Below are 16,845 nucleotides of genomic sequence, written 5' to 3'. Positions count from 1 at the left end.
GTGGTAAAAACACACGTCTTTTATATTGGCTTCATTGATTTGTGGAAGAAGACAATTACTTATTTACAAAAAATCGTGATAAGTTTTAATTATTGTGTAATTCTCCAGATTATGCCACATGGCTACATTAATATTTCAGTGAATGAAGTTTTTGATACTTTGGTTGCGTCTTAGGTTCGACCCTTTAATAACGTCCGATTCATATAAGCAATCACAATAATAAAGACGTTAACGTATCGTATAATGTATCGTAATGTAAAAAAAGAAATTTGTGTAAATTATACTATTTCTTATATGTTGTTGTATCATCACTGATCCATCTTTGTATTATGTATTTTTAATATTATGTACTATATATTTTTTTTTTCGCCAATCGACGTTTCGTTATTGTATGACGTTGACGTTACTTCCTTTGTATTTGTTTATATTGATGTACTACTGATGAAGGCTATGTCCGAAACATGTTTGGTACTTAAGACATTTTAATAAACAAAAGTGACGTGTTTGTACCTTTTTTTATTTTATTATGACGTCAAAGTCGCAAACACAATCGCAGCGTTATAAATACTAAACATTCAAGGGCCGCACACAATTTAAAAAAGTTGTTTAGGTTCCATTTTTTTAGTAGTAGGGGTGCATACTGTAGGTTGTCTTTGGGACTGAGATGGTCAAGCCAATCTGTTAAGCTACAATCGTGTACTCCAACGGGAGTTGTCATGGCGGAACTCTAATTTACGACGCTTACGTGGGTTCGGATATGCCCTCATTTTCAATTATATATCTTCGCGTGTGATTAAGCGTTTCTGGTTTCCGGCATAATCGTCTACGAGTACCCTCGACTCTTCAACAATAACGTTAATGATTGACGGTAACAGATCATGGTCGTCCTTCCAAGGGAAAGCTGCCGTGTATGTGTTGTCGGGGCACTCGATTGACGCAGGCTGGTACGTCTTCAGTAGGTGGTTTGATTCCCACACGTTGTAATGACCATAGTCGTTTAACTAAATTCGCTACGTGTACGTGTGACTTAATTACGTTGAAGACTCGATTTGGAAGTTTTGATTGGTCCAAATTAACCAGATTGTCAATTCGTTTATATTCAGAAGCAGTCTCCAGGAGCCGCTATTAATTATCTTATAATGTTACCAAGTGAACGATCTCCATTCCAGTGGGCTGTACCTTAAGTTAACGTACATTCTCGTGTGTGATGATCGCATGGTTTTCCTTCATCAAATACTATGCATACCATAGGGACCGTTAAGTAAAAATATTATGTTATACTACATATATATACAAGGGATACAACTGTGAAAATTCCTGCACACAACCATGGTGTAAACAATAGCGTAAAATTTGCTTCCAAATGCAATAAATACACCAATTAAACTGTATTACAACAGCCAAGACATTTATCTTTCGAAAATAATACACTTGGCAATACAGTACAAGCTTTTCATTGAACTAAGAGAGAAAGTTTCATTCAAAATGCTCAAAAATCCTTACTTGGACACAGGTGTGCACAGCTGAAAACTGAGAATTCTAGAAGTAATTTTCGTATTCCTTTGTTATAAAGCTCTTTTGCTGGTACATATTCATTGGATAGTTTTTTTTCATAGTGAAATAGAACATAGTTACTATTTAGTGAGCATATTTTGCTAGAAATTCATATCAATCTGCTTCAATTTCACAATGACAATGTTTTACTTTCATTTTGGATATTTCACATGTATTTCTAACATGCGATTTGATTGGTTGAAATTCCACTGCAGTAATAAATCCAGCCATTCACGTTCCACGTAACATTACCTGACAAATTGCATACAAATCTTTGACGATGGTAGAAATGTAAACAAATTTAATATTTACGGTGTTTTACATATATGCAGTTACATGCAATTATGGAAGGTGTCTACTTTGATTAATAAAGTGTCTATGGATAATAAAACAAGGTAAAATTTGCTCAACTTCTCTGTAATTATTAAATTATGAAACAAAATGTGACAAAGTGGGTGTGCACACCTGTGTCGCATTTCGAAAATTTTACCGTTTTTCATGAAACTTTCGTTTCAAACACAACTATGAACACTTTTACTGCTATAAACGTAGTTATTATCTGATAGATAAATGTCTGAGCTGTTGTTATACAGTTTTTTTGGTGTAAGTATTGCTTTTGGAAGCGATTTTTTTGCTATTGTTCAGACCATGATGTTGTGCAGGAAATTTGACAGTTGTATCCCATGTATATATGTATATAGTATAATAGAGTATTTTTTACCTAACGATCCCTGTGATGCATACGTGGGTCTTGAAATTTCCGGTACGCACACAAATAAGGCCAGTTTTCAAACGGAGTTGTAAGTTTGGATTGACGCTGCTTGTCCATTAAAGCTTTACATGTTCTCAGTTTAAATTTCATGTCAATCGATAGTTGCTTCATCGTCAGCATCTCTTGTTGTATCCATCAACATCGGTTTACATGTATGAAAGAGTCTGCTCCTTGATCGAATCATATATATTCAGTTTCGTGTCATAAGCTTCGATGATGTGAGACAATCTGTCAATGTCGACTCACACATGGCAACTTTAATATGTTTAAGTGACGCAAAAGTACCCATCTGTGGACATTTCGGATGTAATTTCTAAATATTCATTTCAATGATCTGGTAACGGCATTAAATAATTGATAAACTGATCCTTCGGAAGTGTAGTACAACACTTCTTTTAGCTTAGATGCTTTCATTGTGTCTGATTAATGTTAACACAAACAATAATAATGATTTTAATGTCAATAACAGTATTTTTGAAATTATATATACTTCAAAGTTATTTAGTCACATTAAGCCTATGCCGATAATGGTATCGTATTGTTCATACACAAAACATGAACTGTTAACTCTAAAAAATAATGACGCCCTTACTTCATCAACGGTGAACATTTTTTTCAAACAGAGAAGTAATTATCGATTGTGAAAGTTTCTTAGAAAACAATGACAAAAATGTTTGCATGTATATACACTTGTCAAACCTTCCTGTTCGTTTAATTAATTGTTTATAAAATTTAAAAATGCATCTATTGACAACTATTCTATAAACCTTTATGACTTGTAAGCACGAAATTACAGTTGGTTAAAGCACAGTCTTTTGTCTTTAATTCGTATGGCTCCTAAATAGATAGGTCGACTGACACTTTGTGTTAAAATGCGTTTCGGCATTTCGCTTGTATAGTAACTCGTTGTGTACTTTGAAATATGTAATATTCAGTAAATACAAAGGTCTTTTAATAGCGCTTAAAATATTTATATAACATTCTATAAGGCATTTCGGTAGCTATGCCTACGTTAACACCGATATGTGTATTTTTCGGAACATTGGTAAAGACTTGACGAAACCACTTAAATTTTTTTTAGTAAAAAACACGGTTTGTTAAATTGCCTTATTACTAGGAACTAGTAACGCGTCTTGTTTAATATAAAACAATACCTTCTTCCTATGCAGGCTGTCGATACTCTCCTGCATTGTGTTAAGCTGAGCCTGAAGACTGAGGCTAAAACGTGAAAGGATAGCCAAATTAGTGAGAGTCTATGCAACCAAATAAAAAAAAAGATGGCGTCGTATTTTTTTTCCAAAAAGATTCAGTGTTGAAAAGCATGTTTAAATACGAATTTCTTCTATGCCATGTCTTACGGATGTTAATTATTTTTAAAACGATTTTCTTCGTATATGGTTTAAAAAAAATAATGATTGTACACCACACCTGTGACATGCATATTCAAGTAAATGCTGATACGTATAATACTTCCAGAGTCTGACAATTTACAGTTTTTGATGTAATACTTATTCAGATGGCATGTGCTGGAAGAATACTAAATCATATCCAACCAATATATACAATTGTTATACAGGTTTATCTTTCTTTAGAACATTATAAAGTAGTTAATTAGTTTGTATTAGAAGTATTAGATAAAAATTAATTAAAGAACGTTCTTTAATCGTTTAATTATTCCGTAAATTGTCTTAAATAATGGCATTTTTTTCAACAATGAAAGAAGAATACGGTGTTTAATGGCTCAATAGTGATGAAATAATTATATAATAATCAACTGATATAAATTAAATACATAACCGCACATAAACGAACAGAAAACGTATACGTACATCAGGCGTTTAAACTCATCCTCCCTTTCAGCCTGCAATATCATATATAATATAACGGTTATGAAACATGTATTGCAATAGAGTAACGTAGTGGTAAAGGCAAACTTTTTTCATACAAATACCTCGTGATACAATTAAAGGTAGGTTTTGAAAACCTACATTGAAAATATACATAATTTAAAACTCGTCGTCTTGTTTTGACTAGCATTATGCATAAGAAAATGTTTAATACGGGTTGAACGTTTGTTTAAGACGGAGCTGCGTCAAATACAACTTTTCGACCAACGTGATTTAACCTCTCTCGTTATTAAAAATATGATAACAAATCAATTTAATGATGGGAAGTCTAAAGCACGCCTTTTCAATATGTAGGAATACATTTAAATTATCAATTATACAACATACTTTGAGTCGAATGATATTAAATATAAAACTACGGAAAACATATTTAAAATAGAAAATTAGAAGGAAATTATTTAAGTGAATGCATTGTTCTTTATTTACTATACAAACGCACAATAGTGAGATATATATCCTAAATTAGATTCCTTCCACAACAACATTACACTATATTGGTAAATGCATCAACGTTGTTTATATGCGCGTCTGAACCAGTTGACATATTTGTTGACGACGGTATTTATCTTGCTAGGTGTTTAACCCCCAACCCCCAACGCTGGGCATAGACCGATTTAAGGCCTTGACTCCAGCTTCCATTAAATGTTTGTTTTCAATGATGTGTTGTATGTCGTGGGCTGTAGTGTACAGATAATTGAACAGTTGCTTCAAATAAAAGACTAGCGGTTGTGAACAAGAATAACTCGCATGGTTGAAATGCTGGAGAAGCATTATTCATAAATTAATCATAATGCAAGTGGAAAAGATGTCAACAAAGCAAATATACCTCTATATTGACACTCTAATCAAAGCAGACTAGTATCATTATAGTATTATTTTCGTAATTAAACGAATGCGGATTGACCATCTTTACGTAAGGATTGTGTTTGCTGATCAGGTGACATAATTTTTTCAAACACATTTATTACAGCCTCAAGACAATTAACGAAATCATGGTCATTTAAATCACTGGAACGCAAGCCAGCAATTCGTCTTCTGTACAAGATGAACATTCCTTGGGCATTCATCACGAACTATGTGCCCTCAGTCATATGATATACACAATACTGAAAAACCAGAACCGGGTTGTTTCTTGGTTTTTCAATCTCGTTTTCAAATACTTTTTGTATTCTTTAATAAATTAACTGTGTTCAGAGTCACGAAATACAAGTTTGTTATTTTTACAAATATTAAATAATCAATTATTAAACAGACACTTGTGTTTGCATATATGTATCTGTATTCCAAATCTTAACAACATTTTTTAAAAACAAATCTTGGTATTGATAAAAGGTTTTAAGGAATTTACACGTCTTGACGACAGAATTTTTAAAGCCGCTCGTATTTGTTGTGTATTAAGCCAATTTAATGAAACACCTAATCGTTCAACGCCAAATGTACTGCGGACGATTTAAGTGTGCATGCAAGCGATAGATTATTATTTGCATAATAGTTTTTTAAGCGTAAAATTGTCTTATCGATGTGTAGAAATTTGATAAATAAATCAACATTAAAGCTTCTCCACCTGACATGGGGTGAAGCAAAGCGCAGGGGTCAAGACCGTACCCAATGGCGGACAGTAGTCAAGGCCCTATGCACAGAAGTGAGCGAAGAGGACTACGTAAGTAAGTAACAAGAGTCACAAAAATACACGTTCACAAATTCAATTGCAAATGTGCAGCCGTAAACATAATGAACAAATATTTTCAAAGAGCGTTCTGAAAGGGTAACTTATAGGCATACATTTTTGGGTACTCTTACGAAATATAAACGTAACTGATTTGGAACGGTGACATTGGCGTGTAATTTAACGCTTCCAACATAATCGGATTGAAACCAATACGCATTTATAAATTACAATTTTACCGATATGACCAGCTCTCATGTCTGCTGGGTTAAATTGATGACAACACGACATTGGCTGGTATTCACCTTAGCCCAATATGACTGAGGAAAACACAAATCGATTATTTCTTACTTATATAACAATATACCATAAAACTGCTGTTTTATTTGTTCAAACACAATGATAACGTTACTGTTGAGAATCTGTTTCCTTTAAATATGTAAACTGCAAACATTTCCGTTAAATATTAAAATCCAATTATACAAATGAGCTTAATCAGGTAACATATATTTGTATTTATAACTCAACAACGAAAAATCAGGCATTAATGTATTTTTATTTATATTCTTTTATCCCATCATCAGACGTGCATCGTCGAAATAAACCACTGTTGAATATATTTTCATTTTTTTGGGCAATGTTGAAATATAGCTGGCACGCGCGGCGGACTCTTATATCAGTCATGTGTGAGGATGGTCATATTACTCGGAATCAGCTATAAAGTAATCATTTTTAGTAAATTCGAATCAGATTTAACAAAACAAACATTTAATATCAAGATATACTATATTTTAAACACAAAATGCAACACAAAAAGCAAAAAGCATTGTTTACAAATATTAAGTGCGCGTTCTGATGACGACATTAATAACACGTCAAACGACACAAGTCATATTCTTTCGCGCTATCTTAAAGCTGCAGTTTTTTAGTATTTTTACATTTCTTCTTTAACATCGGGGACGTAGAGGAATGATAAAAAGAAAAATAGTTTAGTGCTTGATCTTTTTGTATTAGGCTCGGCACGAATAAATAATTAAACAATGTTGGCTTAAAATAACTTTGGGATTTTCCGTGTAGTTCTATTTTCCTATTCTATTTTTAAAGAAATAATTGACGACTAAGAAAATTGATGGGATACATGTAATACTAGGTTGGTGCCGAATAAAGCAAAGTTTATTTTGCCAAGGCTCGTGGTTAAGATTTTCAAAGCCATGCACAATAAACTTCGCTTTATTCAGCACCGACCTAGTATGCTCTATTAATTCAGTAACGATGAACTAAATTGTGTACATAAATGTGTGGCTCATTTTAAATTACATAGTATATATACTTATAAATTGATTATTGCTTATATTTTATTTATTCAACATATTGAAATGTATATGGGTTATGAGGTGTTGTAAAAAAAGTCACGTTTTTCTTGGTGCATAAACGCCTTTGTCTTAACATGCGTGGACATATACACGAAATCACACTTTTAAATAATCACATTCATATTTTTAAATTTCAAAAACAATTTATTAAGTAAAACATATATTGTTTGAGATTTTTTTAAACTATATACATTGAAAAAAAAACACACATAAGTAAACAATGGCACGGTTTTGCGTGCGTACTATCATACTAATACATTAAAAAAAATACTGAAACTATTGCGTTGAAAACTAATCACGGGGAAAGAAACACAATGTTGTGAAATAAAAACAACTTTTAGTACAAATGTTTGGTTTTATGATTTTCAATTTTAAGATATATTTAATTGCTAAGTCGGTTCAAATTCATAATTATTGTTAAAGTTAAAATCAAACAAACGGCACTTGGCCAGAATCACTGATGAAGCGTAGTTGTGTGTAGCTGACCTGTTATGGTTAGGTTGTGTAGCCTATGAAAATATCAAAAGGGCGTGATTACATTTGTCCACATACCGTTTTAAAATGTGTTATCACATACGTTATTGCACTAACCAACATATTCAAACGATGAAGTACATATACAAATACTTTTGAAGTAAACATACCGAGTTTTAAGTGTTAGCAGGATCGTTCGCTGTTTTAACAGCATAACAGTATTTCGTTCATATCACTCAAATTGTTTGTGGGTTAGCTGCTTTCCCAGTTTATGTTCACATATACAGAGGGTGTAATCACGTGACAAACAAGAGGGCGACGTCCATGCCGAGACAGATATTTTGCGCAGTTGTATACCCTTTATTAATTTACTTGTATAATTGTTAAAATTCCGATGTATTAGCGTTTATATCGTATTTATATTCGCTCAATATCTTGACTCACTCGCTGTGAAATTTCGTGGCGGGTCATAAAACTACAGCTCCCGCGTAGAAAATACGTAGCGAGTAAAGTCGAGATTAATAGCGATAATGTTTATGTATTGTTTCATAATTAGACGAAATACCTCGATACAAAATCTTGAAAATGTGAAAACAAAACGTTACATTGACAGTACTATTCGCTAACACAATAATACAGACTAATGAAATGTTTGTCGAACTTGATTTTACTTTTTCCATTAGGACTATTCAATGAAAAGTACAATCGTTAAACAACAAGTTAACTGGAGACGAGAATTATTATGAATAAATTATTTTTCATACATATTTAACAATATATATAATAATATAGCACTTGATTTATCAGAATATTTATGTAAGCAAACGAGTTTAACGAATTGGAGCCTTAAGCGTGAATTGGAATTTAATGATCTTAGCAGCGGTATGACTACATACAGTCCCTTAACCATTTTCACATGTATGCCAACACCTTCATCAGAGTAATATCACAGTTGCTTTAATGGCTATATATATACTGATGTTAAATCTTACAATTACAATTCACAATGTATTCAATCATTACAAAATGGCACGTTTTAATGCCACAGCGAACTTCAATCTCTGCTAGCGTAGTAATCTAATTTCGGATCCAATTTCAACACCATCGAACGGCATTCTTTTTTATAGAGGTGTGACCTGAATGCTTTTGTCTTACTTATTTGCCAGAACCGGATAAATACAGCCAAGTGTTGCAAATATCACGTACAGTAAAATATATTCCATGAAAATCAAGTTTGTTTTAATACAATTATTTAAGATTTGTTTTATCGACCTCACAACAAATGTACATCGATAACTAAGTGTGTGTATGTATTGTCAATTCTCTTAACGGGACAGCGCTTTTTTGCTCGTTCGGATCGATTTGTTTAAAGTAACTCGTTCCAATTATAGCGCTAAATCACACACATTAGTTGAGAAGCGACACGTGTTGACACAATGAGTCGAACGGCATATCGTTGACACCAAAACAACGCCACTAGGGGGCACGAACAACACTATTGCCATTTGACTACTGGTTATCAAAAAGAACCACGGTAATGATGATTTACGATTACATTTGAATATGTTGTAACTCCACCGGGATATTAATAACGCAACCTTACCCCGTTGTACGATTATAAAAAGCGCCCTACCCGGTGATTTCAAGTCCTTGAATACGCATTGACACCAGTGGCCAATTGTATAAATTTAGAAAACTCTAATCCAGCGGATAACTTTTTTTTTATTTTATAACAAAATTAAAGATAACCAAAAGTTATCTCTTGAATAAAGTTATCCAGATTTACACAATTGGCTTTTGATGGTCAATAGCCTGGGGTTGACAAGAGTAGATAAAAGTTTGAACTTAACTTAGAGTGTGTATATACTTAACTTTGATAAAGAATCTATAAATTCGCTTGAGGTGCGGCCCGATCCAAAACTACATATACACAATCTGGAAAGACTGGTCAGAATAATTCATAAACTCAGAACAAACATTCCAAAGTCATTTTTTTCAATTGTTATTTATGCGGACTGATTATTTATGTACGTGTAAATAATTCTGACAACGTTTTGACAGTCATCTGTAAATTTCGAGTTTATAACAATATTGTATTTTTTCAAGGGTATGAAAGTGTAACGATGTGTATTTGTTGGAATGGAAAGTTAATAATATTCGTGTGTAATGGGTTGTACATTGATTAAAAAAACAGAAGCTCTGGAACGAATAAGCATATAGGTACGTTCGAAGACGTATGCTTCTAGCTTGCACTTCCGTTAGTAATGTATGATCAGCATCGTACTTTTAAAGGAACAGTGGATTCAGGTGAATAAAAAAATGCCGTTTGAAAGGATCTCTGTGAAACGAAGTTAGAATTAGTTTTTGAAAGTCTGTATGGCATCTTTAATATTGTGAAAGTGACGGTAAAGTACTCCTTGGTGGCCATCTCGATTCGGATGTAATTTCTCAATATTCATATTAATGATCTGGTAACGGCATTAATTAATTGATGAACTGATCCTTCGGTAGTGTAGCACAACACTTCTTTTAGGTTAGATTTGTTTTGATAATGTCTGATTTATATTAACACAAACAATAATCATGAAATCAAGGTAATATACACAATTACATCAATAGAAACGCAACTGAGTATGCACGATTATGAAATAACAACGTATCGTGCAAATATTTTTTTTGTAATGATATAGACTAATAAGCAATTAAGTAAAATTAAGCCGTATTATATATTTTTTATACAACAAACATTCACTGTAAACTGTCAAAAATAATGACACGCTAACTTCAACAGGGCGGAAATTTTGTTTTCAAAACATGAAGTAATAATCGATTGAGAAAGTTTTATAGAAAAAAATGTCCGCATAAATATACTTATGTCAAAGCTTCCTGTTTGTTTTTATTAATTGTTAATAGAATTAAAGCAGTTTTTTATTAGTTATATATTAACAACTATTTTATTAACATGCATGGCGTATACGCACGAAATTACAATTGGGTAAAGAACAGTTTTTTGTCCTTACTTCGTATGTTTCCTTAACAGGCAGTTTGACTGACACTTTGTATAAAAATCGTTTTGAAATTTCGCTGATACAGTCACTCGTTGTGTATTTTGAAATATGTTATATTCATTAAAAACAAAGGTTTTGTCATAGCGCATGAAAAAAAAAACATTTTATACCGCATTTGGAAGCAATGCCTACGTTAACATTGCAATGTTTATTTATGGTAAAATTGTTATCGACTTAACGTAACCACTTGGAATTGTTTTAGAAAAACCAAAGTTCTGTTTAATTGTTTCATCAATTGGATCTAGTATCGTGTCTTGTTGAATTAAAATCAATACCTTCTCCCTATGCAGGTTGTCGATACTCTCCTGCATTTTGTTTTGCTGAGCCACACTGAAACGTGAAAGGATATCACATTAGTGAGCGTCAATGCAACCATATAAAAAAGAGAAACTACGTCGTGTTTTATCAAAATAGATTCAATGTTAAATAAGACATGTTTAGTTACGATTTTCTCCTATGCCATGCCTTTGGGGTGTTCATTATTTTTAAAACGATTTTTTTCGTTTATGTTCTTTTAAAAATAAGGATTGCCGACCAAACCTGTGATATACATATTCAAATTAAGGCTGACACATCTATTACTTTCACAGTTTGACAATTTACAATTGTGGATGTACTACTTAATCGGATGGCATGTGCTACACGACTACTTAATCATACCCAAACAATATATACAATTGTTATACAGGTTAATACTTCTTTAAAACATAAGCACGCTTGCAATTAGTTTCTTTCGAATTATTAAACAGATATTTATTTAGGAACGTTCTACTGTCGCTTCATTATTCGATAAATGGTCTTAAATAATGACATTTTTTCACAATGAAAGATGCCTAAGAAACGATAAAAACTGTAAAATAGTGATGAAATATATAATAGTTAACTTAACTGATGTAATCATCAAATAATTATAACCGCACATAAACGAACAGAAAATGCATACGTACATCAGGCGTCTAAACTCATCTTCCTTCTCAGCCTGCAATAACATATCGCCACATTAGTTCAAAAAGGAACCAAGTGCCTACTTATTTCAATGTCACATTGTATCTTTTTGTACCATGGGGGCGATATAATCGTATTACTGTTCAAAAACAAGTATTGCAATAGAGTAGCATGGTAGATAAGGCAAACATTATTCGTATAAATAAAAGGTTGGTTTAAAAAAATAAGATTGATAACAAATAGAATTTAAATACCTCGTCCTTTTTTGACTGCCATTATGTGCAATACATGTTAAATGCGGGGTGCATGTGTGTTAAAGATAGGGGATGCGTAACAATAAATTCATGGACCAAACTTATCTCGTCAGTTAAGATACATTATTATTAATCAATTAAAGGATGGTTGTGTACAGCGCGCCTTTTCAATGTGTAGGAAAGCTATTTAGGATGATTAATTAAACAACATATTTTAAGTCGAATTATATTAATTATATAACTAATGAAAACGTATTTGAAATATACAATTTCAAGGAAGTAATTTAAATCGAATGCATTGTTCTTTATTTAATATACATATGCACAGTAGAAAGTAATTTACCCGTTATTACATGCCTTACACACAACAACATAACAAGGTATTGGTATATACTTCTGCGTTGTTTGTATACGCGTCTGAACCAGTTGAAATGTTTATTAACGACGAAAGTTTACCTGCAAGCTGTTTAAACCCGAATCGTTAGGCATTCCTGATTTAATATCGCGACTCCAGCTTTCATGATATGTGTATGTTTGATGTTGTGTTGTATGTCGTGATCTGTAGTGTACCGATTACTGATCAATGACTTATAAAAAGACAAGCGGATGTAAACAAGAATAACGCGCATGGTAATATTTTCTGGAGAAGCATTATTTGCGTATGAATCACAATGCAAGTGAAAAAAATATCAACAAAGCAAATATACCTCTGCAAGGGCAATATCATCAAAGCAGACAAGTATCTTTAATATTGGTTACGATTTTAATAAAGTATTATTTTCTTATTTAAACGAATTTGGCTTGGCCATCTTTACGTACGCATAGAGTTTGCTGATCAGGTGACATAATTTCTTCAAACACATTTATTACAGCCTTAATACAATTAACGTAACAAAAGTCATTTAAATGACTGGATCGCAAACTAGCAACCGCGGGTAGCATACCGGTCCGTTTTCTGTACGAGAGGACGATTCCGTGGGCATTCATCACGAACTAATAGCTTTCGAGAATTCTCGGGCATACGACATTCAAAATACGAACTAAAAAGAACCGGATTCTTTCTTGTTTTTTTCAATCTGGTTTTAAAATATTTAATAATTTCTTACTCAATATATATTGTTTAGAGTCATAAATTAATTGTTTGTTATTTCTACATAGCTTCATACAATTGCATTTCACGGCGTACACATTAACAAGATTCACCATTGATCATACATAAGTATATGTAAATGAGCTTGTTTCAAGGCTTACTTATTGGCTTACATTGGTGTAATCATTTTCGACATATATGAATATAATTGATTTGAAAAGGTGACCTTGTCTCAAACGCATAAACACACACATACGTTGAGAATCGATACGTGTGTCAAAAATTCGTCGAATGGCATATCGTTGACACAAAAAACGTCATGAAGTAGCTCGAACAACTTTATCGCCATTTGGCTACGTGTTATCGACAGAACTACGGTCATGATGAATAACGATTACATTTGAATATGTTGTTGCTTCATCTGAATATAATAAAACCTGGTCTTGTTGGTGGATTACAAAACGCGCCCTCCCGGTGATTATGTGTCTTTGAATAGGCACTGACCCCAGATGACCCATATAACTCGAGTTGACAAGAGTAGATCAAAGTCTGAACATAACAAAAAAATCTATACACGTTCACTTTGATAACGATTCTATAAATAAGTTTGAGGTGCGGCCCGATCCAAGACTACATGTACTCAAGCTGGAATGTTCTGTCAGTGTAATTAACATAACCTGAACAAACGTTCCAGGGTCCATTTTATCAATTGTTATTCATGCAAACCGATAATGTTTGTATGTGTTAATAATTCTGACAACGTTTTGCTTTACACAGACCTCTGCCAATTACGAGTATAAATCAATATATCCTTTTACAATGGCAGTCACGCGGAACGATTTATATTTGTAGCAATCGAAAGCTCATAGCATGCATGTTTGAATTGGTTGTACATTGTTAATAAGATAGATTAATTTAAAAACACAGAAGATCTGGAACGAATAAGCATATACAAACGTATTCTCCGAGCGTGCACTTCCGTTAGTCATATATACTCAGCTTCGTCATCAAACTAGATATTTAATTCGCGTCTTTAATTAATAATTCTTCATTTGTTCGTGATTTACTGTAATACTTATTCATTTGTCCGTAATTAACTGATTAACAAAACATCACCAAAAAGCAATTTTAAAATATTGTAAATATCCGAACTACATGTTTCTAAAGCAGAATTTCTTGTAAGCATGACAGTTATTATCAAATGTTACCTTTCTAGATACATATCATCTTTCAGCAAACTGAACTTAAAAATAAACATAACACTTTAAATAATTTGTAAATGCATGTTCGACATTTCATTTAAAAAGATCTATATTACATCATTCGCTCCACTCGACTCACTTCACATTTACACTCAAAATTCTCAATAAATAGTAGAAACCTACGGTAAATAATGCAATAATATAGTGTGTTTATACTTGATAAAGTTTGCATATTTTACAAATGGCATGTGCACGATACGAAATTTTGTACAGTAAATAAATTGCGATAAAATAATTCAAAATCAACATAAATATATAAGTCAACAACATAATTTATTATCATATCAAGTGTTGAATCACTAATAAATTAATGATGAATTCGTAAAGCTCGACATACATATGTCGATATGATATTAACATAAGGAGTGTATACAATCGGTACTGAAGGGCACTGACAAACGCTCTGCCCATGTATTGTTGCGTAGCGAATGTCCGAAACACACTACAAGTTAAATGTCAACGAATTCCTTTACAACCATATATAAAACTTTTGAGAAAAAGTTTGTTAACCAAATTCCTACTACAAACACTTACCAACATAAGTATGATAATTAATAAAACGTATCATACAAACACGTAAGTGTTGTTTAATGTAATTACTTAAAAAATATACATCTTTCGTCCATTGCCGTCGTCAGTAGTATGCCTTTATTGATATATGCGAATCATGCCTGCATGAATTCAATATGTATGGTTCTTGAATATAATTCACGATTTCCTCGTTAAATACACTTTTTGAATCAAATTTCCACGAATCGACACACTGACTGATTCACGACGATTGGTTCACTTAAACAAATGTTATTTCCAAACAAAGTACGATATATATATTATATATATATTATATTATGATTTCTGCACGTAAGATATCCATCGAGGACGTACTTTATTTAAAAAAAAACAATGCATACACGTGGTTTTTGTTAATGGAATTATATAAAATTAAATGTATTTTCTTGATGTTCGTGAAATGCGTAGTCAAGCCGAGATTTTCCGATTCTATGACTGAGATGAGACTACACAAGAATGCAATCTAATTAATTAAGATTCGGTTACAATATCAATACACAAGAATGCAATCTAATTAATTAAGATTCAGTTACAATATCAATAATGTCCATGCTTTCAAGTAATATTATTTTTAAGTTTAAAACGTGTGTGTTGAATTCCATAATGCTCAGTCATCGTAATATCTTTACGAACAGGCTAAAACTTCACCGACTGATACCGTTTAAATATGACTATTAAAGCGGATAATTCCTATTGTTAAATGTGTGCGATAAGTAACACTTGTGTTGAATTACGAGGTTAAAGGGATCTAACGTTTGTTGCAGAATGTTTTGGGAAGTTAAACTTGATAAACAAAAATAAACAATTTCAAGATTAGTTATACATTGATTGAGCTCGAATGTTAATATTAATATTAGCTTTGTTTTATAGCACTCGTCCATACCATTTTACAAACTTATTTCCAAATTAGTATCTATATTTAAATGTTCAATAAATGAGGACACTTTGCAATAATTCAATAAAGTACTTAAATATTCAAGTACACATTGACGGTCTGTAACGCACAGCCCATTAAGTTATATATAATATTTAAATTTACTTACATTTTGTTTCAAATGATCAAGCCTGAAATGGAAGTAAAATATATTAAAACACAATAAAATCGAGTTTATATGTTTATCCAATAGTGTACGTTACTCCTTAAAACTAGATGTCTTAAATGTTTATATCAATATTTCAGCAGAACTACAAAATAATATTAGGTTCCAGAAACAACCATATCTAAATTATGGAAGCGTATACTTTACATAACTTATAATTTCGAAAACATTAATACACAATAATCACTTTTGCCGGGGATATTACGGCGCTAAGTGACTTTACAACATAAACCGTTTGCTATGTGAATGAATATTTTAAAGCCTGGTCGATTTGTATCTGCTTATTTATTAATTATAACTTACGAATGAGATATTATCCAGAAATACTAAGGTTTTCATAACCGTACTTTGATTGTCAAGATAATAGTCTTAAAGTTTGTATCCTTTGCAAGAAACTTTCGCAAACTAAAATAACTTTCATATTCGTTTAAGATTTTTGGGTTTCCTTTCTTCTAAAAACCACGGTAACGCGCAAGCAGTGCCGTCAAAACTATTGTTTCTATCATAAAACATATCGACTAATTTCCAAAATATCTCAATTTAACAACGTCATTTAAACCGTACAAACACGTTATTTGTGTTTTAACTTCTTAAATACTCAACGCGAATCAATGATTTATAAAAAAAATATTAAAAAAAATTAAAATTCCTTCAATATATTTGGCGACCATTCCTTGCTTTCTGTCCATGTGAATTGCGTTTCTGTGATATAATAGTTATGCGTGTTCAGGTGTGGGGTGCATGCGCTAAATGGAGCCTACCAGGTTAAAGTGAGGTTAGTTTGAACTTACGTACAAGATGGCGTCGTGT

General features: G+C 32.3%; 2 protein-coding genes across 5 annotated transcripts in view; one reads left to right on the top strand and one right to left on the bottom strand.

Moving 5' to 3' along the window:
- The window catches only part of LOC127861298 (transient receptor potential cation channel subfamily M member-like 2), a 139,255-nt gene that overhangs the window by 6,498 nt on the left and 115,912 nt on the right, over positions 1-16,845 (bottom strand). For 2 of the 4 annotated variants that reach the window (XM_052399747.1, XM_052399748.1), the window contains 2 exons: positions 15,979-16,000; positions 15,261-15,718 (listed from right to left, as the gene is read on the bottom strand). In XM_052399747.1, the coding sequence (XP_052255707.1) occupies positions 15,674-15,718; positions 15,979-16,000 (67 nt within the window). In that variant the 3' untranslated portion in view covers positions 15,261-15,673. Of the gene's footprint in view, positions 1-3,480; positions 3,545-4,155; positions 4,188-11,089; positions 11,145-11,761; positions 11,794-15,260; positions 15,719-15,978; positions 16,001-16,845 lie in introns of those variants that run through there. The other 2 variants (XM_052399746.1, XR_008040157.1) reach the window with 2 other exon arrangements.
- The window catches only part of LOC127861301 (uncharacterized), a 436,008-nt gene that overhangs the window by 407,343 nt on the left and 11,820 nt on the right, over positions 1-16,845 (top strand). The gene's annotated exons all lie outside the window — the stretch shown is intronic.

Source organism: Dreissena polymorpha, chromosome 15 (assembly GCF_020536995.1).
Source record: "Dreissena polymorpha isolate Duluth1 chromosome 15, UMN_Dpol_1.0, whole genome shotgun sequence".
NCBI classification, from domain to species: domain Eukaryota; kingdom Metazoa; phylum Mollusca; class Bivalvia; order Myida; family Dreissenidae; genus Dreissena; species Dreissena polymorpha.
This window is presented reverse-complemented; position numbering and strand designations above follow the sequence as displayed.